Raw genomic sequence first — 21,550 nt, 5'->3', positions numbered from 1 at the left:
ATGTAAAACTATACATACAGAATATAAAATACAAGATGTATTTAAATTTAATTATTCAACCAATATGAAGCTATTTTCTGTTTTAAGTTCAAGTTCATCGGGACACTGGTTATGCAGTGTTATTGATTTATGGCTTGGCAATGCTGCCCTTCAGTGGCAGCTGACTAGAATCACTTTTTTTCTGTACATGAGTTGGACGACTGAAGCTGATGGTGCTGAGGAGAAACAGACTGTGATGCAGTGGCCATAAGGACAGAATCAGCCCAGAGAAATATAGAAAGGGATTCTCACTTTCTTATAGTAATCAACTTCATGCTGGAAACATTTCACAGTGATGAAATACCCTTTTCTGATCTCCAAAAGTCATTCTTCTCCATTATTTCCCCTCCACAATACCAAGTGAAAACCAGCAATTACTCAGTGTCTGTCAGTGTAAGCTCATATCATGAACGAGCGTACCTCGGTGTAGGTCAAGTGCACGCAAATGTCAGGTTTTGTCCCAAAGAAATAAAGACAGATGTTTTGTGGCACTTTCCCGAAAACTAATCTAAGCTGGCGATCCATCAAGCCCCTGAGTTTCAGCCCCGCTCAGTGCACCGGTTTCATCATTTCAAGCCTCGAGGACGGACTGATCCACAGGCTACCTCTGGTTCCTTGCTTCAGAGATCAAAGTGTCTACATCTGAAAAGAACAAAACTAAGGTCGGCTTTGGATGTTGAAAATGTAGAAACCGCACTGCCACATTCAATCTTGTTAAAGCATTGTCCTCAGCTGGCTTTTTGGTAACATAAATGTCAAACTGTTCCCCAAGTCCATCTGAATGACACGTGTTTAGAGTATTTGATGGTGTTGTACACAGAGTGGTGCTGACCTCACTGTGACATTGACTCTCTTCCAGGCCTGCTATCATACTGTTGAGCCTGACAAGGTCCAGACGCAATTAAATATAATTATATAATGTGTAGTCTGTTTAAGAATATAATTTGCAATATTTTTTCCACTCTTTGATGATATGATGAAATCATCAACCGCTTGCTCTTTTTTTCTGTAACAATACTGGGCAATATTTACCAGGATTTCGAATCAATTCTTCAGAGAGGACCACCACTTCATGCGCCACCACCCATGTGCCACCCACACGACAAAACAAAGTTCCAAACAAAGCACACCCTTGAAAAATGGCATGTCCAAAACCTAAAACACATAAAACGCATGCATAAACAATGTACATTACATAAGTGACCACCCCTTCCCATTCACACTCACATAACAGAAAATAAATTACCGAAGAAGGTCACGAAATGTGTTTTCCTGCCTCAGTGTGCTGAGTAATAATCACACAACACTATGAACAACAAACAGACATAAAGAGGGGAAATATCTCGCAACATCCTCTCATTATCATCATCTAAGCAAGCGTTGCAGCAGCGCACTTTGTCCATTAGGTGTCGCTCAACTACTGCACCTGGGTGCATCCAGCCCCCTCCAACCTCTGGCCCGGATCGCCTAAGCTCGTAATTGTCCTGGACCAATCACAGAGGAGGTAGGCGGGTCTCCATTGTTACTACAGATACTCGAAGAAGTTTGCGCCGACCTGCTACTGCTGCACCTATGAGTCTCCACGTTAATGAATAGCCGCGGCCCGCGCGAGACAAACGAGCTGATTATGCCGAGATAAAGAGCATCTGACTCGCGCTCCGTCCGATAATGGCATGCGATGGTTCACCCGCGGACGATTTCCCGGACAAAGTGATGCCCAGAGCGGCTCCCTGCACGTGCAACAAGAAGTGCAGGAGTCGGAGCAGCAGTGTCGTCTTCCTGGGATTATTCCTGCTGTCGCTGTCTCTGCACGCTGTCACCCTCGTCTGCTATTTGGACCTGCGGTCCGAAGTCAAAAGGGAAATTATCCACCAGAAGCGGGACTCCATGTTGACACTTGCGGGGAGTGACCTGGCTGACCCGGCGGCGGTGCTCTCGCCCGGCCACCCGCGACTGGACTCCGGCAGCAGCAGCAGCACCACCACCAGCAGCAGCAGCAACAACCGCGGCGGAGAGGGACATGAGGTAAAAACATCCAGCTTAAAGTTAAAAAAAAAAAAAAAAAAATATTGCACAGAGCCGCAGCAACTTCTTCAACTCAACATTGTTCTCATTCCTCACACGGAGGCAGTTCGTGTTCATTCACCTCCAGTTCAGTCCTCCTGTTCCCGTATCACGGTGTCAGGTTTTGTGTCTGCCCTGTTATGGCATGTTTCTGGGCAACTTATTTTACAGTAGCCTGTCACGAAGTTTTGCCAGCTCCGTTTGCACACAAATATGTTTTGAGTTAGCGCTCCCGTGTGTGTGTACGTGTGTGCGTGATTCAGCCTCTTGGACAAAGATGCACAAAGGTATAAGCTTTAAGTCTGTCACCTGGCCAATGTTGAGGTAAACACATCCGAGGGAGGAGGGGTGGCATATCAAGGAAGTCAGGGAAGTATGCTCTAAATTTTACCATCATGAAACAAGAAAGTGCTGTTGATAAAAAAAAAAAAAAGAAGGAAAGAAAAAAATCCCCCAGTTAACTCATTTACTTCTAAAATGGCTTTATTTTTCTTTAATCAAATCACATTTAACCCAATTTGTCTTGTCTCCAGAGCCCCCCCCCCCAAGCAGACAGAGGTGGATGCTCAAAACTTAGGCAGGCTGCCCAGCTGGATTCTCAGGGACGGGTCAGTCAATGTGCTGGAGCAGGTGGACGGAAAATTAACTGGATCACCAGCAGGTGCAAAGCCCAAGGGCTGATGTAAATTCATCAGGACTTAGATGGGGCAGTTGGTACTTGGAGCAGAGCCAGCCTCGTCTCACATGTGTTTTCTTTTCTGGCAGTGGGCTGATTGAATGTTCATTGTGTTGTCTGTGGCTTTGGCAACAGCCCCACCACCACCACCGCCACCGCCACCACACACTCCCTAATTTCATCAGTACAAAGGGACCAAAGTGTAGGTCTCAGCTTTACATCGCTCTCTCAATTAGCTCATATGTCGACGGTTGTGTAACCCTTTTTTTTTTTTTGTAGAGAAAATGATCTTGGACATGTAGTTGTGTGGAACCATCAACTTTACACAGAGGAATTCAGATTATCTATGATGGGGTGGCATTTATTTCTTTGTAGGAAAGTTTTTTTTTTTTCAAGATCCATTGCCAATATTGGGGCTTGCCCTGTAACATTTTCCTTTCACAAGTGGGAAGCTCAGCCTATTCATTTAGCCCTCAGTGTATCCTTTGCTAAGCTTATTTTAGATAGTAGTGGTTTCCCTGGTTAGAGCCGAGTGAGATGGGCCTGGTATTCAACCCAGATGGTGACGCTTCATGAGGTGAAAGACTGTAGCCCAGCTGTAAATATTTAACAGCGCTGTGATGCTGTCCTTGCCAGATGTCTGCATTAAACAACTCTGATTACACATCCCACAGTTTACATAGTTGGAGAAACAGGAGCATGTGGCATTTGGACGCAGCGGCCGCACTTGTTAGCTTTTCAGACGTTTCCTTTGAAGAATCCCTTTTGTAGAGCTAAAAATTGTTTATTGGATTTTTCACACAAGTCTCCATCAAAGGCACTTCAGCAGCATCAGTGAAATTCGACGCGATGTGCAGGTATACAGACAAGTGTAACAGAGCATGAAAAGTCTCCCTCGAAAACAAGCCAAGAGCAAACACAGTCACATATAGGAACAAATTTACAAGCCATACAGACACACATCTGACATAAGCAAGAGTGCATAGGCTTTGTCCTCATGTAATACCAGTATATCGGTGTGTAACGTCTGTTCAAATGGACTCATTCCGATTTGTGGTTGAATTTTAATTTGAAAAATACATGTGGTGTGGTTACTCATCCTGTGGAAACAGCTTTGCACACCAAATTTAGTGTCTCTAAGATAGTTTTTCAGCTGGGCTGGTCAGTGGTGGACGTAAATCAACCTTTGGTAAAAAGTGCACCCAATGGAAAACCAGATTTTTTTTGGCATAACTGTCTTGATTAGCAGCTTCTTGAGTCAAGTGGAAGGGAAAGAGAACTTTTGCGCAGTTGATATTAGGCATAAGGATAAAGGTTCTTTTAACTGGGAAAAAAAAAACTTGAAATGAGTTTGAAGTTGTAAATATCAGGACTTCTCATCGATAGAAGCAAAGGTGTTTTGTTTAAAGTTGTTAATGTTTTAATGTATATGTTTATTATGCAAAAAAAAAACACTCCCGTGTTTATTCTGGAGGCAAATTTAGTTTTAGTTTAGTGATATTAAAGTTTAGTTTTTTATTGTTTTATTTTTTGATCAGATTTAAATCCCATTTTTTCCCGTTGGACTTCAGCCACCTCCCGTCACTTGTTTTACAGTCTTCCACTGAAGCGGTGTAGTTAAGGCCATTTTATTTTGTACTGACAGTTGGCAGAATTTATAGATATACACCTGAAGTGAAGGAAGTGATTGTGGCTAAACCCCCAAATAAGGATCTAGGCTGTCTAAGCTGTAACACTACAAGTCTCTCTAATCAGTTTCCAGAATCTCTCTGTGAACAGTGGAGGTACTGCCTGTAACCTGGTTTGTGTGGGGTGATGTGAGGCAAATAAAGAAAGTAAGACAGAACAGCAAATGCTGTCAAACCAAATTTGTAACAGTCTAACACAATTTGAGCCATCTATACCTGACAGGATGTCTATAAAACTTTATTTTATCTTTCCTCAGATCTAAGACCAGAAATAGAAACAATATTGCGCTGGTATCCGTTAAACGGGCACTTGAGAGGTTTATAGATCTTCGGAGATTTTCCTGGCAATAATACTCACTGTAACAGGATACAATAAAAACAGGAGAAAATAGTAACAGTTTGGTGAGATCTTTGCTGGAGACATTCACTCACTTCTGACATGCAGTTAAACATTATGTACCACTTAACATCTCCCACTTTTTTTCCAGATCCTTGTAGTTGCTTCTTAATGAGAGCAGATGATCTGGAGCTGGGAAGTGAACAAACAGTCGTCCCCTCAACAGTCACAGTTGGTATGCCCTTGAGCAAGGCAGTAAATCCCAGCTGTCCAGCAGATCTGCGCAGTTCCCAACAGTAAAAAAAAAAAAGCCTCTTCCAGGTGTGTGTGTGTTGCTCTATAGTGCGAGGTACGGGTGTGATGCAGGGCATGACTGTATAAGAGTGTCACTCGCAGTCGACCCGACCTCAGCAAGTAAAACATAATAAAAATCAATCCGCAGAATCGTGTTAGCTCAGATCGCGTTTTTATTCTGGAGCCTAACATTTTTCTTAGAACCATTATATGAAATAATTTTCTCCTCTGATGTATGCCTTCAAAGTCGCTCAAAGAACAGATGCTGAAACATCTGGAGTCTAGTTAGCGGCTATTAAAAAAGTCAGTTTGATGGGACTCAAAGTCCTCAGCAGCGTACATGCTCTGGGGTGCCGGGGTGGGCTGTCACCCACATCTACTTTAATTGTGACCAGTGCACGATTAGTTAACACAGCAGTATCGTGTGTACGGATAGAGCGAGCCTACAGATCAGGGATTAATCAGTATGGACACAAGTGTCATAAAAGCATAAAAGGCAAAGGAGGCAGAAACATCAGAGACAAGAGGCTGCAAACTTTTCCATATAAGACTGAATTGTCTTGACAGACAGATGAAGTAGACGCCCAGTAAAGATTAAGTCCAGAGTCACAAACATGTACCAAAATAATAAATTCTCAAGGCATTCACGGCAGTCAGCTCGGCATCACTTTGCCAGCAAGTGTTGCAACAATCTGAAATGTGACTGGCTGCTGACAGGCAACATTTCCCTTAGGTTGAGCTCCACAGCTTTTTAGATGACAATCTATGGGTGCTGTTATTAAATTACCCAAGTTATGGTTTAAAACACATGGCCTTCCAGAGAGCAGTGTCTGATATTGGCTGGGGTAGGGACACTCCTTTCTGGTGATATTTAAGAGGAAAACACGCCGTCATTCGATCCAGGAGTGTGAATCACTGGATTATTATGAGCCTTCAGTCCTCAAACAGTATGCATGCCATTTATGTTAGTAATGCCTGTACAGCGGTGATGGGCACCCAGCCTGCATCTGGCACCCTCAGCCACCAGCCCTGAGTTTCACCTCCTCAACTTTTGTAACCTCACATTCTCAACCACAATTTTGTGAGATCTTGGACGAGCAGTGAAAATTAGAGACATTACTGCAACCACAAATGTCTGTATTTGTGGAGAAAATGTGAGCTAGAGGCACGACTGAAGGCGCGGTGGTTTAAAAATACACAAGCAGCAGCTTTTTATTACCATAATCAGCTTGAAATGTCATGAATGTCAGGGAATTTCGGTAGTATAAGTGCAGAAATGGGTAGAACTACAAGCCGTTTGTAAGTGTTAATAGGGCAAAGAGAGGTCTTGGGATCAGAAAATTGCACATCCCTGGGGTGACTGAATTTTAGTCATATCCTCGCGAAGCAACAGGGAATCGTGTCCTCTGAGCGCAACAGCACCCCCCACGCTTTGAAGATTTGAAAGCCCTCTAATTAATAGCATTTTTTCCCTTGTGCTGAAAAAGAATGGTTTACTCAATAGTTGGCACTTGGCATACATACCAACACATTGTCATCCTGATTTACTGTAACTCTGCGTGCCTTTGAAGGGTATGAAGGCTGTAAATGTTGTAATGAAGTGAAATGAAGCAAGCAAAGGCGCAAAACCATTTCTCATAGTCGTATAATGGAATAAGTTTTTTCTTTTTTTTAGTCACTTTGTTGCCTTCATCTAAAACACCAGCCGCACCGCTTTGGTAGTAGCCTAGCAGATTGCTTGTTTGTTTTTTGTCGTTCTGCTGGAGCTTAATCTCGGGCCAGAAATTGGCTGTTGAATCATGTTTGGCTGTCAGAACAGACGAAAGTGTAATGCCATATGCCTGAACATACACCCAGAATCCTTTGAGAAGTAAAAGGCCCCTATATGCCAACAGCTGGAGAGGAGATGTGGAGACACCTGCGCACCAAATGAACAGCGAACGTCGCTGCTCGCGGGAACATCTGGAGGTCTGTGTGTCGATAAACCGTTCCAACACATACTCCTCCATCAGGCTGGAATTCCCGTGCTTATAAGGTCAGACATGGCTGGCAGCTGGTCAGGGTTGTAGACATTAACTACTTTGAGCTTGCCCAACACAGCCAGTGGGGTGGAGGGGGATTTGACATGATACAGCTCATCCTTCACTGCAGGGGGGAGTTCCCACATCTGAGACGAGGTATAGAAGAAACTAGAAACATAACTTTTCTTGTCTGTCTTCTGATGGTCTTTCAGTGGCTCTGCTGGAAAACCACACAAAGAGGCACTGGGAGTTCACGCTGCTTTCAGGAGAAGGAGATTTCTTGCCATCCGGGGGGAGTTTAACAACTATGTTTACTTGAGCGTCACAGATGGAAACATGGAATATATCATCTCGTGTGCCCAACTAGGAGAAACCCCCGTGGAAAAAGCGAGGTCAAAGTGTCTGTCAGTAAGCGTGTCTGATTCATTCGTAGCAGAAAAACTAGATGATACATCGTTATTTATTATCTTTTCATCCACGCTAAGGTGCTGCACGTGTCACTGCTTTGTAGATTTCAGTTATGCAAACTCCAAGCAGATGTCCGGCACAATACAAGCTGTCTGGTCGTCTGTCCTCAGCCATTGAGAGCCTTTATACCTCGAACTCTTACCATTATTTATCCTGACACTCCAAAGTGTGACCGAAAGCGATCTCGTATATTGCGAGGCCCGACGAAAAGAAGGCTTTGGGTGGTCTTGTTGTGTTTCCCGGTGCCGGGTTTCTTTGTCTATCGGGTTCTGGGAATCCTCCAAAGATGTAATCACAAACTGGCTTGTTCTAAGAGAAGGCGACTTTGAACAATCTGCGTTTTTAAAATCTGAAGCCTTAGTGCGAAACATTTTGTTGTCAGAGCCGGTCACGTCTCAAGCGTGCTACAGTAGGGTCAGCACGTCCTACAGAGTTCACGTGAATGTAGGTCAACCAGAACCAGTCACATAAGAACACAGGCATGCGGTTTGTCCCGCCACTCACTCACCCATGGGAACACCCCACCACTGTAGCATAGCTTTTCCTGTTTTTAGGGATGACCTCAGACCAGCTCCATCAGATCCTTTTCTTTGACTCTGTTGTTTTTAGCTTATTCATGCTACCTCTGAATAGGGTTGGGACCAGGTGCCATGTGAATGGGTACTGCTCTCAGATTAACCGCAATTCATGTCCTCCTTTTGTATAAAAAGGTGAATTTTAGAGCAGTCGTGTCCAGGTGACTGTCTCAAACGGCAGAAACACAGACAAAAGTGACTTGGGTTACAGGATAGGTTACAGCCCCAATGGGACAGACAATGACTTGGCCACAAATGAATATGCTGGCTGACAGTGTCTCACATCTTTTCAAATGCCCCAAGTTGTCTCTGTGCAAACACTATACCCCAAGAATAGAAAGGCCACTTGTAACATGGGTTTCGCTCTCAAAAAAACTTGTATCGTTCATTGCTTTTGTTTGCTTCATGGAATCGATGTAAGGAGGTCTGGACTGGTATTAATAATCTGAGGAGAGTCTCTGGGTTCAAAGTGACCAATCACTCTTGAATTTTCTGCTCTGGAAATTTTCCATACTACATTAATATTGTCTTTTGTTTTTCACCAGGAGAGGTTACTGCACAGAAATAGCGACTTTCATGCCACACAGGATAACAGGGGCATAACTCAACGAGCGAAAAGGAGTCCCGGCAAACAGCCAGAGACAGGTACAGGCAGTTTTTTTTTCCTGTTTTGCTTTTTTTTTTTTTTTTGATTTATCATCATGTACTGTCTTTTATCCTCACATCTTGACACAGGCTTCTTTTGATACATACGCTTCCCCCCCAGTCTATATTTTTCAGGCTTTAACTTCAGATTCAGTACATTAAATGGCAAAAAAAAACACAAACTATGCTCTCTGGTGCACCTGCATCAGTCAGTTTTCTGGACATGTATTTGGCAACGGTCTGGTCATCTGTTGGGTAATGGTTTCTGTAACTCTTGCTTGTTTGGAAGAGATTCAGTACAGTGTAAATAACAGGCTTATGGTGGGCTTAAGACTGTTAAATTTTGAAAACAGTTTGTTAATGGCTTCTCACTTTTTTGTGGAATTGATTTCTTTTTTTTCTTTTTTTTTTTTTTTTTTACTGCTCTGTGCTTACTTAACAAAGCAGCTCCACCACATAATGTTGCTGACTTTATAGAGCAAGAGATTAAATGGAATGGGACTGATTATTACTTGGATTGCAAACAAGGACAACAAGGAGTTTGGGAGGGTTTCACCAATTTGAAACAGACAGCGAAGCCCGCGTTGATTTCCCCCATCTCAAAATAATATCAGGTCCCCGAAATATCTTTTGTATCTGTCAACTAAGTAGATTAAGGCTTTGGAATCCAACTGTGTTATTGGTCAGGCCTGAACTGTTGGAAAATAAGACAAAAAAATGATCACTTTTGAGAACATGGAGTCATTTTAGAGAACCAGGTGGACATCTGGGTTATCATCTGAGACTTTGATGGCTTTCATTAATTCCTGCAAATTGATTTATCGTAATCAATAGCTCTGCAGAAAACCATATGGCCAATATGTCTGAATTTGCTTTTGTAGTTTTTGTTTAGAATGCGAGCTATGCAAATAAAAAAGCAAAGCCTTTGAAGTTTCATGTCTGAGTGCAACAAGTGCAGCATGATCACAAGGCATTCCAATGTCTGTGGCGTGACACTGAATACTTGGGGGGAAGTTTAGTGATTGTGTTTAAATTAGAAGAAAAAACTCACCTTTGAGACTTTCTACATAAATCAGTAAAGTCCCGAGCCTCTAAACACTAATCATTCCCAGGTCTCTCCTCTGCACTCAGCGCACAGACAAAGGCTTTTGTAATCTCAGCCTTAGATGTGTGTTTTTGTGTGTGTGTGTGTGTGTGTGTCGTGTGCTTGCACGTGTGTGTGCGTTCTCGGCACTCCTAACGGGCACCAGATTCCAGATAGGGCTGCTCGTTAAGAGAAATCTATGCGGATGCATCCAGTCATTTAGCCAGAGGAGAAACACTGGCCATATGTTTGAGGGGGACTCAAACTGTGAGGTTTTAAGGTTAAATGGCCTTTGTAGTTGTAATGACATGGTAAACACAAGAACAGCGAGACGGCTTTTTGAAAAGGATTCTTCAGCTGCACACGGAGCATACACACACACACACACACACACACACATACAAACACACACGCAGCAGCACACTAAGTGTATTTTGTCTTTCAAGCACTGACATAGATGCCCCACCAACATCCATGCATGCACACACATACACATGGTTTTAAAGGGGAGACACACACACACACACACACAAACATATGCCCACACACACATGTACACACACTTTCATCTGCATTCTCCATCTGGGCTTAATTCAAAGAAAAGGATTTTGGCAGGATAAAGTATCTCTCTAATGATCTTCTCCAGTTCCACTGCCTGTGAATGCTTAAGGCACTTGTTCATACAGAGGAGGTGAAACCACACTTACAAATTACTACACTAGAAGATACCACAGACTGACATACCTCCACTCCAGTGTTCGGCGCACAACATCTGAATCTGTTATTTTAGCCTATTTAGGATACCTACACGGAATGAGCTGGATACTGGAGATGTTATCTGAGATAATAATTGTTCAGGAGACCATTTCAAGCTTAATCACACTGTTTTTGTTTCTTACAGAATCGACTGGAAAGGAGAAAAGGAAAGAGAAGAAAAAAGGTGATTCAAAATTCAGCCTAAATTTCAGTTTTATGTGTCATTGGTTTAGACTGCTACCTGCTGTCTTCTTTGTGGGAGTGTTCTTGATATGTCGTATGAAATCCAATAACATTTGCTTAAAGTGAATGACAAGACTTCAGTATTTGAGTGTGTCTGTACTAAAAGAATCCAGACATTACTCTTGTCTCTCTTGCTCTTCATATCAGAATTTACAGTCAGAAGATTAACCTGCTCAGTTTGTTTAGTTTGCCAACCATTTTGCTTTCTCTCTTTAACAGGGAAGAAAAGGCCAGTGCCGGGCCCGCCTGGTCCCCCTGGTCCCCAGGGCCCACCGGGGCCACCGGGCATCCCTGGAATCCCCGGTATTCCGGGAAACATCGGTGTGGGGCCTGCGGGACCCCCTGGACCTCCCGGGCCACAGGGACCTCCGGGCGCCCAAGGTCCAGCAGGTATACTTAAAGTTTAAATCTTAAAATAGAAATGACACGGTAACATGCTGAGATAACCTGGACTCAAGCCAAAGATCTTGAAAACACCCACAAGCTCAGAGATTTGTTCTTAGATTACAGTATTTTCCTGCATGTAGACATATTCCCACACTAGAAGGGGGCTTGGGCTGTCGAAATCGATGAACTCATTGTCTGCGCAGTGAGAGTTCCTGATGCAGGATGTCAAACATTTTGTGGAATAGCAGTGATCTATCTTCAAACTATGTCACTGTTTGTTTTGGGGTTTTTTTCAGTCTTCATTTCTTCTTTGTTCCTCAGCCGCGGTGAAGGCCAGAATTATATTCTCTGTGTCTCTCTTATTGTTGCAGGGGTCCTCGATAAGACGAAAACAAAGGAATTCCAGGTAGACTATGTCACCTATTTGAAATTCAATTTTATCCCATAAAAAATCCCTGATGAAACAGCCGTTCTTCTGTTCTGCGATGTGTCCAGATTAGTCACCAGAGATCTTTGTTTTTCAGCCTGCGGTGGTTCATTTGCAAGGGCAGGAAACAACCATTCAAGTGAGAGAAGGTGGGTTTTCTGTCTATGCTCAGTTGTAGTTACACCACTGTGTTTGACACAGAACAATAAACATTTTTATTCCCTGTCAGTGCCCTTTGTCAAAGAACGGGATCCGCAAGCGTACTGATACACATGCCTGCAAAACCTCAGAATTACACCAGAATAAATATAGGCGCTGTGGGTTGGTGACATTTGGTTGATTTAAAAATGTTTACACCAGAGACTCAGTGTGCCAGATATTCTTTTCTTTATTTGGTGGCCTTATGGAAAGTTAATGCCATCATCTACAGAAGACTTTATGGTTTAGAGGGCTGAATGTTGCCACCAATATTTACTAAAAGATTATGTAAGATTATAGTAACCCTAATGTAATCCTATAGCTATTAGAGGATTAGCAAACAGTTATAGGCTTATATTATAAGTCAGGCCCGTGTTAACTCAGGTCAGGAGCAGCAGCCTCGCATGCCAGCGAATTTGGGTTATTCCGCATCAGTCAGTCAGTGTAAGAGGAGTGTAAGCATCATTAGGAGGTTTATATTTTCTGTCAGTGCTGAGCTCTGGTTGTAGTTAAACCCTGCCGAAAGCTGTTTATGTTGACCATTTGCCTCTTGTTTGTTTGTTGTGACATGTTTAGATCTGTCTGAAGGCATCCTTAGGAACTGGAAGATGGTGTCCATCCATCACCGTGTGTTTAAAATGCACCCTCGCTCTGGAGAGCTAGAGGTGCTCTTGGACGGTGTCTACTTCATATATAGTCAGGTAGAAGTGAGTACGGTCCTTGACGTAACTCTTAAAATTTACAGTTTTGAGTCAAAAGAACTGGCAGTTGTTCTGCTGTTAAGCTTAAAAGCCTGCTTGCTTTGCTTAGTCATAAATGTTTTGAGTTATATTATGTGACATATTTCTTTTTCCCCTCTCCCTGTGGCTGAATGTGAAGCTCTATAACTCAAACCCTTGTTGGCCACTCTGATATTCCAGCTGTTTCAGCTTTTAAATAAGCTCTTAAATATTATGTGGACTTGTTTTGACTACCCCTCTCAGTCTGTTGTGAATTTTATGTCTCCCCCTGTCCACCAGGTGTACTACCTCAACTTCACCGACATTGCCAGCTACGAGGTGATGGTGGACTCCAACCCGTTCCTCCGCTGCACCTGCAGCATCGAGACGGGCCAGCGCAAGTTCAACACCTGCTACACGGCTGGGGTGAGCCTGCTTCGCGCCGGCCAGAGGATTTCCATACGCATAGTGTATGAGGACACACTCATCAGTATGACCAACCACACCACCTTCCTGGGAAGTGTCAGACTTGGAGAGGCTCCATCTGCTGGACAGAACTGATAACTACACAGCCACCAGGCCTCTACAGAAATGAAAAAGTTGCTCTCAACAGTCAAATCAGTCCACAGTCAAACTGTCTTCTCGTCCTGTCTGATCTAGGATTTATGAATTGATTAGATCTGTTTTTAGAAGCAACTTCTTGCCCGAGTCTTGCCCCTGTTTAGAGGGCACTTAAATCCTCTAGGTTATCAAAGTTGAGGAAGGCCCTGGGTGACTTCTGTTCCCTTTCACAGCTCTGTATTAAAAAGGACAGTATAGACTGTCATGCCTCCCCTTACATTGATTCTGTGTAAAGAGATCAGCCTTGATGAGCCCGAATGCCCTCATCAAACAAAAGTTTCTATTTATAGTCACTATTATGTGTCAACACAGACATCATCTCTCTTTATAACAAGGAAGGACACTGCGCTGACAGATACTTAATATTTACATACTTTTAAGTGCTGTTGAATGATAATCTTGTATCTCCAAAAAAAAAAAAAAACAGCTATTTGAAATGTTTTATTTGCAGTTTGTATACGTGGACTTTTTAATTAATTTAATTATATTAACAGTTATGTGTGAGTGGTTTAACAAGGGGTTTAAAGCTCCACATCCCCCTGGGTTATAAAAATGATTTTTAAAAATCATATAAGTGTTGAAAGCAAGTATCAAGGTATCTATGCAAAGCTGAGAAAATCCATTAAAACTGGAGTTATAAGGTATTCACAGAGCAACAGCACTATATATTTTGCGCACATTTGCACTACAGCATCCCTGCAGAATATCAGTGATATGTTTTGTTACAGTGCTATTGTTTAGTTACCAAATGAATGAATCCATGTGGAAAAATGATAGTTGTTTATACGTCTCTGTACATATTGTATATAAAATGGGATATACTTTTGTAAATGGAGTTGATTGATGGATTAAAATGTTTCATTTTCTGTCTAAATGCATTTGTCTGTCTTTTGTGTTTGTGCAGCCAGTGGTATTGATTTAAAAGGTCAAAACTTGTCTTTCGTATTGGACTCCACTGGCACAAGTACTGACAAGAACAAATGATGTTCTTTGAGTGAGGGCTTTGTCTTTATTAAAACGTGGCTCGTACTTTGACTGCAAGTTTCACAATACAGTGCAATTTGGCCATAATCTTCTTACAATCTAAATGAATTCCATCTTGAGAGGCAGAGAGGAGATAGTTCCTCATTTAGAAACAAATTTTGAAACTGAACATTTAGATTTCCGGGGTTAACTGATGCGTGACCTCACCCATTTGAGTAACTTGAGGACATCTAGTCTGCAAGTCTCAGTATGCTTTACAATGCTTTATTATCTCTAACGGCATTTATGTTTTGTCTTAGTCTTTTCCTGGTGCACAGAGCCAGTGTTTTAGAAAATGATTTTCGAAAACTCCAAGGGGACCTAATTCTACAATTAAATCAGCCACGTTCTGAGGGAGTCAATGGGAAAATGGCCAAGATGTCTAAAACAAGGGAGGTATGTCACTGATTATGTAGGATGGAGTCATCTTGGACATTGTACTACTGAGATTTATGCCATTAGTGAGTATTCAGATAGCGCTGCGATAATAAATTTCCTCTTAATGCTTTGTTTTCTCATAGGACATTAAGCGAAGTACTTTCCAAAAAGCTCACAGTTCTCTGAAGATGTCTTCTAGGAGAGTAAAACGGGAACAAGGCAGCTGCAGAGGTGGGTTGGAGCTGAGAACTGAAAATGTGTCCATTAGTTACGGTCTAATCTAGTAGTGAGACCATAAACAGTATATGCTAAGTTAATAAAATTAAAGTATAATGTTTATTTCCTCCTCTTGCCAGCTCCAACATCATTCCTGCAGTTCACTGCTAACACTAACCAACAGCTAGACAAGAGAGGTAAAACTAAATTCAGGTCTTTGGCTTTAGCATTGCATTGTCTGCCATTATTTTGAATAAGTATATCTTGCCTTTTCCCACAGGAAATATAACAGTGATCCCTTGGACTGTTTCTGTGCGGCAAGGAAATGCAATTTCACAAAAGGAAAACAGAATTGTTGTCCAAGAAGATGGTTATTACTTGGTGTTTGGACAAGTATTGTGTCACTGTAACTCAAGCATAACTAAGTTGATATTACATCTGATTTGTTCCAGCTTTTCAGCTAATGTTCTGCTTAATTCTCAGGTTTTGTTCATAAGCCCCAGCACAGTTATGGGTCATGTTATTCGAAGTTGGGGCTCCTCTAATGCAGAGACAACATCAACAGAGCTCTTGCGCTGCCTGCAAGCGATGACTGATGCAACTCCCATGCTCCAGCTCACATGCTACACTGCAGGTCAGTGAGGCACTACTGCTGCTCTGCATTGTAGCTTCTTATTGAAAAAAAAAAAAAAAAAGTATTTTCAGATATGTGCTAATTTGCTTTCTTGCCAGCAGTGGATTAGCTTAGCATAGCACTCAAGGCTGGAAACAGGAGGTTAGCTCTAACCTCCTGACCAAAGCTAACGAAATCCACATACTTTTATATTTCTCATTTCTTTATTTTGAAAAAAAAAAACCCAAAATCTAAGTCTAAAAACAACACATGGTTGTAATAGACTATTTCTGGGGCTGGAGCAATGACTTCCTGGAGTCTAAAGCCAAGACAAAGAAATAAGTTTTATGCTAAGCTAAGCTAACCGGCCCCTGGCTGCACCTTCAGAGTCACCTTACCGACAAAAGAGCGGTATCAGTCTTCTCATCTCACGCTTGGCAAGAAAGCACACAAACATTATTCCCAAAATCTAAAACTATTCCTCTAACCTAAACAGCATTGCCTGCCCTTGTGTAGGGTTGAAACAACTGTCTTTCAATAATGACCCACAGGCAATTGACAAATTGAAGGAAAATCACGAATGAAAGCTTGGACTGCATCACTCTACACCAGTTTTCTTAAGACACTGAAAAGATGCATGTCTTTGGAATAATGTGAGTTTTTATCCCTTCAGCAGAGCTCCATAGACTATAGAGTCCACGCCAAGAAGCACTAAAAACTCCCTACTAACACACTTACTCTCTTCGATTTCACCAACTTTGTATTTCCTCTGTGATCATCTGTTTCACCAGTATGTGTCTGTTACAGGTGTCGTGCAGCTGCATCAGGACGATGAGCTGGAGCTGGTGATCCCAGACAGGCCCCAAGCCCTCATCTCAATGGACGCAGACTCAACCTTTTTTGGTGTCATACAGCTAAACTGAGACAAGACAGAAAGAAGACGATAACTATGCAGCTCGTTGTTGCAGGAAGTGTGAAGCTGACACTGAGCAGTGTGAGGGGATGCTGATAAAGGACTGAGTGACAGCAGCAGGAAGACTATGTTGGAACCTGTTGTTAATCTCAGGAAAATATATAATGAGCTTTTTGAATGAACTGCCCATTTCATCTGTCAGTTTTTCTGAAAACAGTTCTTTTTAAAATGTTTTGACCTTAAAGCTTTCGAGTGTGACTTTAAGGTAGTCCACCTGAGCCTGTCCCTTTGCATTGTTTATGTGTGCCTCCTTTCATCAGTCTATTTTTGCATGTCTCTTTATACCTTGCTGGGGGCTTCCCTCCAGCTCCACCTCCGCGCTGCCTGTTTATTTGTTCCTCTCATCTATTTTTGAATGGCTTCCGTTTTCCTAAGACTATGTCAGGAACAAACAAAGGTATAAATTTATATCGCTCAGGAGGTGTTTTTCCTGGTTGACATGCAACTCCTCTATACTGTAAATGCTTTAATATATCATGATAAAAATTAATGTTCTAATAAATGGGATAATATGCCTTTGTGCAAACAAATTCTCAATTGATGTTTCAGTTCCTAACTAATTCTAAAAGTATTTATCTGTGTAATGGACTACATTTAACACAGACATATGACAACTTTTCTCCAAAAAAAACTGTTTGTATCCAAATGATAAAGTCCTTACTCTGAAGTTTTCCAAAGCTTTATAGAAAGTGATGTATCAGTGGTCAAATCTTTATTCTCTAAATATAGTATCCACAGTGTCTATCCGGTGTCCACAGCTGTTTTCTCTCTCCCTTTTTTTTTTTTATGAAGCATGGCTATAAGAGGGTGTGTGTGAGTGTGTATATGAGCTCTGACAACAGTAGTGATACTGTGCAGTTTAACAGCAGCAGAAGCAGCAGCAGAGGGAGAATGGTCAGACATATGTTCTCTAATCTCCTGCTAGTCTGGTCATTCAGCCATGACATTTATATAACTGGACTGACACATGATGATCCAAAGGTAGGCTCAAGATGAGTAATTTAAATGTAAACAGTGTAAAATCATTGTAATTCATTCATTTGTTTTAGTAAAGTTGCACTTTTGCTGGTATGAGATCTTAGAAACTGTTAAGGTTGTTTGACTTTGGTTTCCATGGTTTGCCTTCTGATTATGATTAATGTTCCTTTCATTTCAAGGAGCAGTCCTGGAACAACCAGAACCTCTTTTCTGTCCCTCTGGATTTGGATATAAGCCTCAGAAGACTAGACCTGTCCAATAACTTCATCAGACAGTTGCACACACTTGTTTTGCCATACTTGGAGCAGCTGGACCTGAGCTCCAACCAGCTGGATCTCATCTCCGAGGGGGCTTTTGAAAACCTGGCTCAACTTGAAGAGCTGAATTTGTCCAGAAATGCACTGAACAACAACCTTGGCAGTAACAGCAAAGCTCTCCAATCCATCAGTAGACTGAAGAGTTTGGACATATCAATGAATGGTCTGAGTGATGATGAGGTGGAGCTGTACCTTCGAAACAAATATTCTCTTGATCAACTTAAGATGACTGGTAATGCATTGACAAGACTTTCACACAGCTTGTTCAAAGAAAGTAAAAGTTTGAAGGCCATAACTATTGATGACAATCTGATATCGGTGATAGAACAGGGAACGTTTGAACCATTGAGCCAATTAGAGATGCTAAACTTGGCCAAAAATAACCTTGCACATATCTGTGATTTTAAATTACATCAACTTAAATATCTAAATCTTAGTCAAAATTCACTGGAGTTTTTTGTTACACGTGAGGATGACCAGTTGTACAGGCTTGAAATTCTTGATTTGAGTTTCAACAAACTCCTTTATTTCCCAGTTGTCCCAAAGATGAATCGTATGAGGTATCTTTATTTACAGAATAACATGGTTGGTGCCTTAAATTCGGAAGCTACAATGGTATCAGAGGCCAATTCTCTTTACAATGAGATTATAAATGAGAAAATAGTTAGAAAAAATAACCTGCATTCAACCTGGAGGCACATGCCACTGATTTATATTGACCTGAGCTACAACCACTTCAGGTCTTTCCCACTGGAGACTTTGAGCCTTCTCTCGTCTTTAGAAACACTAAATTTCAGTTACAACTGTCTGCAGAGCATTATCTGGAATATTAGGAATTATAGTGATTCAGGAGACCGTCGGCAGCTTTTCTTTCCCTCCTTAAAACACCTCGATTTGCAAAGCAACGGACTTGGAAATATTTCCCCGCTCTTTCTCAATGCACTCCAACAAATAGATACACTAAATCTACAAGAAAATTCTGTGCAGCCTTGTGCTCTCATGGACCATTTGAGAAACTCTCAATCAATTCAGCAAATAAATCTCAACACATCCTGTGTTGCCTTCGGGCAGTTAAAGACTCTTAAACACCTCAGTCTTAATGAAAACAATATAAAGATACTCCATCCAAACACATTTCAGGGAACCTCGTTGGTTTCCCTCGATCTTTCAAGAAATTCACACATGGTGATGCATGTGAGTGCACTAGAGGGTGTGCAGAAGACTCTCCAGTCCTTGATTATCAGTGAAATGAACATGAGCAGCTCTGATCTGTCTTTACCCTGTATGACAGCATTAACTCAGCTGAACTTATCAAACAACCATCTTGATATCATACCCAGCACTTTAAGCTGCTCTCCTCTGAGTGAAATAGATTTAAGAAATAATCATTTTGTGTCTTTCAACCATTCTTTGATCCAGGCTCTATCTGTACACCTTGATCTCATGTATGTTAGTGGCAATTATTTTAACTGCTGTGAGAGTAAATGGCTGACAGTCCTAAATGAGTCGAAAATAAAACTGCCTGATATCAGTAACACTGAATGTTTCACAAGTGAAAGCAACATTTTGATGACAGAGTATGTGAAAAGCTCTTCTGAGTATTGTTTGTTTCGCAGAAAAGCCCAGGAAGTTCACTTCGGACAAATGTTCATCATTGTTTTGTTTGTATTTGTACTATTAACAGTCTTCATCATATTCACCAAGAAGCTGTGTTGCACACAAAGATCATTTATTGTGTGATATCTAAAATCTGTTGTCCTTGGTTTATTCAGTTCATTTCTTAACATATAGGTTACATAAAGTAAGAAAGCCAAATACAGCCAGTGAGAGACTGGAGAGCAGACTATGGTAACTGAAGCATAGTTCCTGTGTGTTTCACCTTGCATGACGCATTTACAGAAGTGCGGCTTAATGGCTGCTCAGGCTGTAAAAACTAACACTTTCAGTGAAATAAATGCAGTAATGGCTTCATTATCACACAGATGCATCTATTCTCACTCTGTTCAAGCTCTCCCTTGTGACTCGCACATCACATTACAAGTTTGTCAGACATGTATCACGCTGTGTGACCTGTGTAGCTAAGATGTTGTGATAGGAATTGGCTTTATCAACTCCCAAGCTGTTTGGTTACACTGTGTGCCAAATGACTGATCAGGCAGAGAATTTTTTTGCCCATCCTTCATTGTGAAATGATGTGAAATTTGTTTGCAACTAAAAGTTTAACCTTGGCTCTAATTTTTATGACGTCGGTAAAGCCTTGCACAACATTCCCAGAATTGAGACTGACCTCCTCAAAAATTTAATACAACGCCAATAAGAAAACACGTGAGAGTTTCTGTATAAACATATCTTTTTAAAAACATTTAAATACATATTTCTTATTTGACAGAGTTTATCCGAGATCCATTTTAATATGTATCACTCTCTGCAACTGTCTGTGTTTTGCATTGTGTAATTTATGTGGCTCTGACCCTGGGAGACTGTTATCAAATACAGTGGTAAATGTGGCAAGAGTTATGCTGTACATAATAAACATGCTGTACCTAAAAACCAGAACATGTTGCCAGTCTTTATTTTAGAATATGAATCCCCCATTTCTATACCTGCAAAATAAATCACTGAGGTTCGGAGGGGAAGGACTTTGATTTCTGTGAATTTCTGTTTTTAGTTGAGCAGCTTGACTCCCACTAAGTCATAAAATATTGACTGGAAGGGCCCTTATCATTCAGTGTGCGGTGCATTCTCATTCAATAAATCTGACTGAATTTGGATCCCGTACTTTTAAAAAAATACAAATCAAAACGGCCGCTCTATGTAACACATAATCATTAACATGAGGTTAAACTAAGAGCACCTGAATAAATATACTTTGAATTTTATCCCACACTGCTGATCCACAGATAATAGAGTGGGGGACTGTCTGGTAAAAAAAAAAAAAAAGCAAAACCCCTATGATATGTTGCAGTAAAAAAATACATCTGAAATGAAAAGATGAAAAAAATAATCTGATTATTACAGTCTGAGCAAGCAGCTTTGGGTGCACCAGAGAGAAACTACTGTTGCAGGATATCCTGTTGAGCAATTCTCTCACTGTCTACCTATTGACTCATCCTTCTCCTTTAAACTGATGAAAAATGCCATTTTGCAATTCTAGTACCCATTACCACTTTGTCCACTGGTCAGGGCCAGACATGTGATCCCAGCATTAGAATCAAAGCAGCCAGGACGCCTATCAATCGAGCTCTTGAGCAATATAACTGTAGGAAATGTCTTTGTTGCCCCACCCTCAAGATTTAGGTACGAGATCAAGTAGCAGCTTGACAAGTTCAAACAAAGAGCACTCAAAGAAAAGAACACTGTGTGTATAGTATCAGGTGTAAAACCATAGGAATGCAAGTAGCAAATTGTATTCATTCTTTTACTTGGTAGTTAATGGTTACAGGCATTTAGATATTAGCAGCAGCTTGTTTGTTAGCACACTGAACACTTTCACCATCGGTCTCTCCCTGACTGTATTTTTAGTAAATAGTACAGGAAAGGGCTGTCATCCACACCCAAATAAACCTGGTGCCATGAAAATCTCTCACTATAAAGATTTTATTTTACTTCTCTCATGTCTTGTTCCTCAAAAGTAGCATAAGTCATACATCCTGTCTGATCCAAAATAAAATCCTCTCTGTTCTCTGTTTTCATCTGTTCTGCTGTAAACTACTTCCTTGATAAAGTTACTATCTCAGCACCCAGCTGTTTGTTCTGCTCTCATTTTCTGTTTTTGCTCTGTGTTCTCTTTAGAAACATGCTGACCTAGAA

The 21,550-nt window shown here is 41.4% G+C and overlaps 3 protein-coding genes across 5 annotated transcripts; all 3 read left to right on the top strand.

The window, feature by feature from the left end:
* Nucleotides 1-1,589: 1,589 nt before the first annotated feature.
* Nucleotides 1,590-14,103, top strand: eda (ectodysplasin A). 2 transcript variants are annotated; one of them, XM_041048174.1, is made up of 8 exons: nt 1,590-2,064; nt 8,708-8,807; nt 10,793-10,831; nt 11,110-11,280; nt 11,649-11,683; nt 11,802-11,853; nt 12,479-12,603; nt 12,922-14,103. In XM_041048174.1, the coding sequence occupies exons 1-8, from the start codon at nt 1,708-1,710 to the stop codon at nt 13,180-13,182; spliced, it is 1,140 nt and encodes a 379-aa protein (XP_040904108.1). In that variant the 5' UTR covers nt 1,590-1,707; the 3' UTR covers nt 13,183-14,103. The 2 variants fall into 2 exon arrangements, with proteins under 2 accessions (XP_040904108.1, XP_040904110.1); XM_041048176.1 differs by having other exon boundaries at nt 12,479-12,609.
* Nucleotides 14,104-14,422: 319 nt separating this feature from the next.
* On the top strand, nt 14,423-17,189 carry LOC121188989 (tumor necrosis factor ligand superfamily member 13B-like). Of its 2 annotated transcripts, XM_041048962.1 has the most exons (6): nt 14,458-14,661; nt 14,787-14,874; nt 15,000-15,056; nt 15,140-15,252; nt 15,343-15,493; nt 16,280-17,189. In XM_041048962.1, exons 1-6 carry the CDS (start codon nt 14,476-14,478, stop codon nt 16,393-16,395), a joined length of 711 nt encoding a protein of 236 aa, XP_040904896.1. In that variant the 5' UTR covers nt 14,458-14,475; the 3' UTR covers nt 16,396-17,189. The 2 variants fall into 2 exon arrangements, with proteins under 2 accessions (XP_040904895.1, XP_040904896.1); XM_041048961.1 differs by having other exon boundaries at nt 14,423-14,661; nt 15,140-15,493.
* A 42-nt stretch (nt 17,190-17,231) lies between these two features.
* Nucleotides 17,232-20,243, top strand: LOC121188988 (transforming growth factor beta activator LRRC32-like). Its single transcript, XM_041048959.1, has 2 exons — nt 17,232-17,426; nt 17,603-20,243. Exons 1-2 carry the CDS (start codon nt 17,232-17,234, stop codon nt 19,478-19,480), a joined length of 2,073 nt encoding a protein of 690 aa, XP_040904893.1. The 3' UTR covers nt 19,481-20,243.
* The last annotated feature ends 1,307 nt before the right edge of the window (nt 20,244-21,550 follow it).

Source organism: Toxotes jaculatrix, chromosome 10 (genome assembly GCF_017976425.1).
Source record: "Toxotes jaculatrix isolate fToxJac2 chromosome 10, fToxJac2.pri, whole genome shotgun sequence".
Classification (NCBI taxonomy): Eukaryota; Metazoa; Chordata; class Actinopteri; family Toxotidae; genus Toxotes; species Toxotes jaculatrix.
Note: the sequence above shows the minus strand (reverse complement) of the source record. Positions and strands in the feature narration are given on the sequence as shown.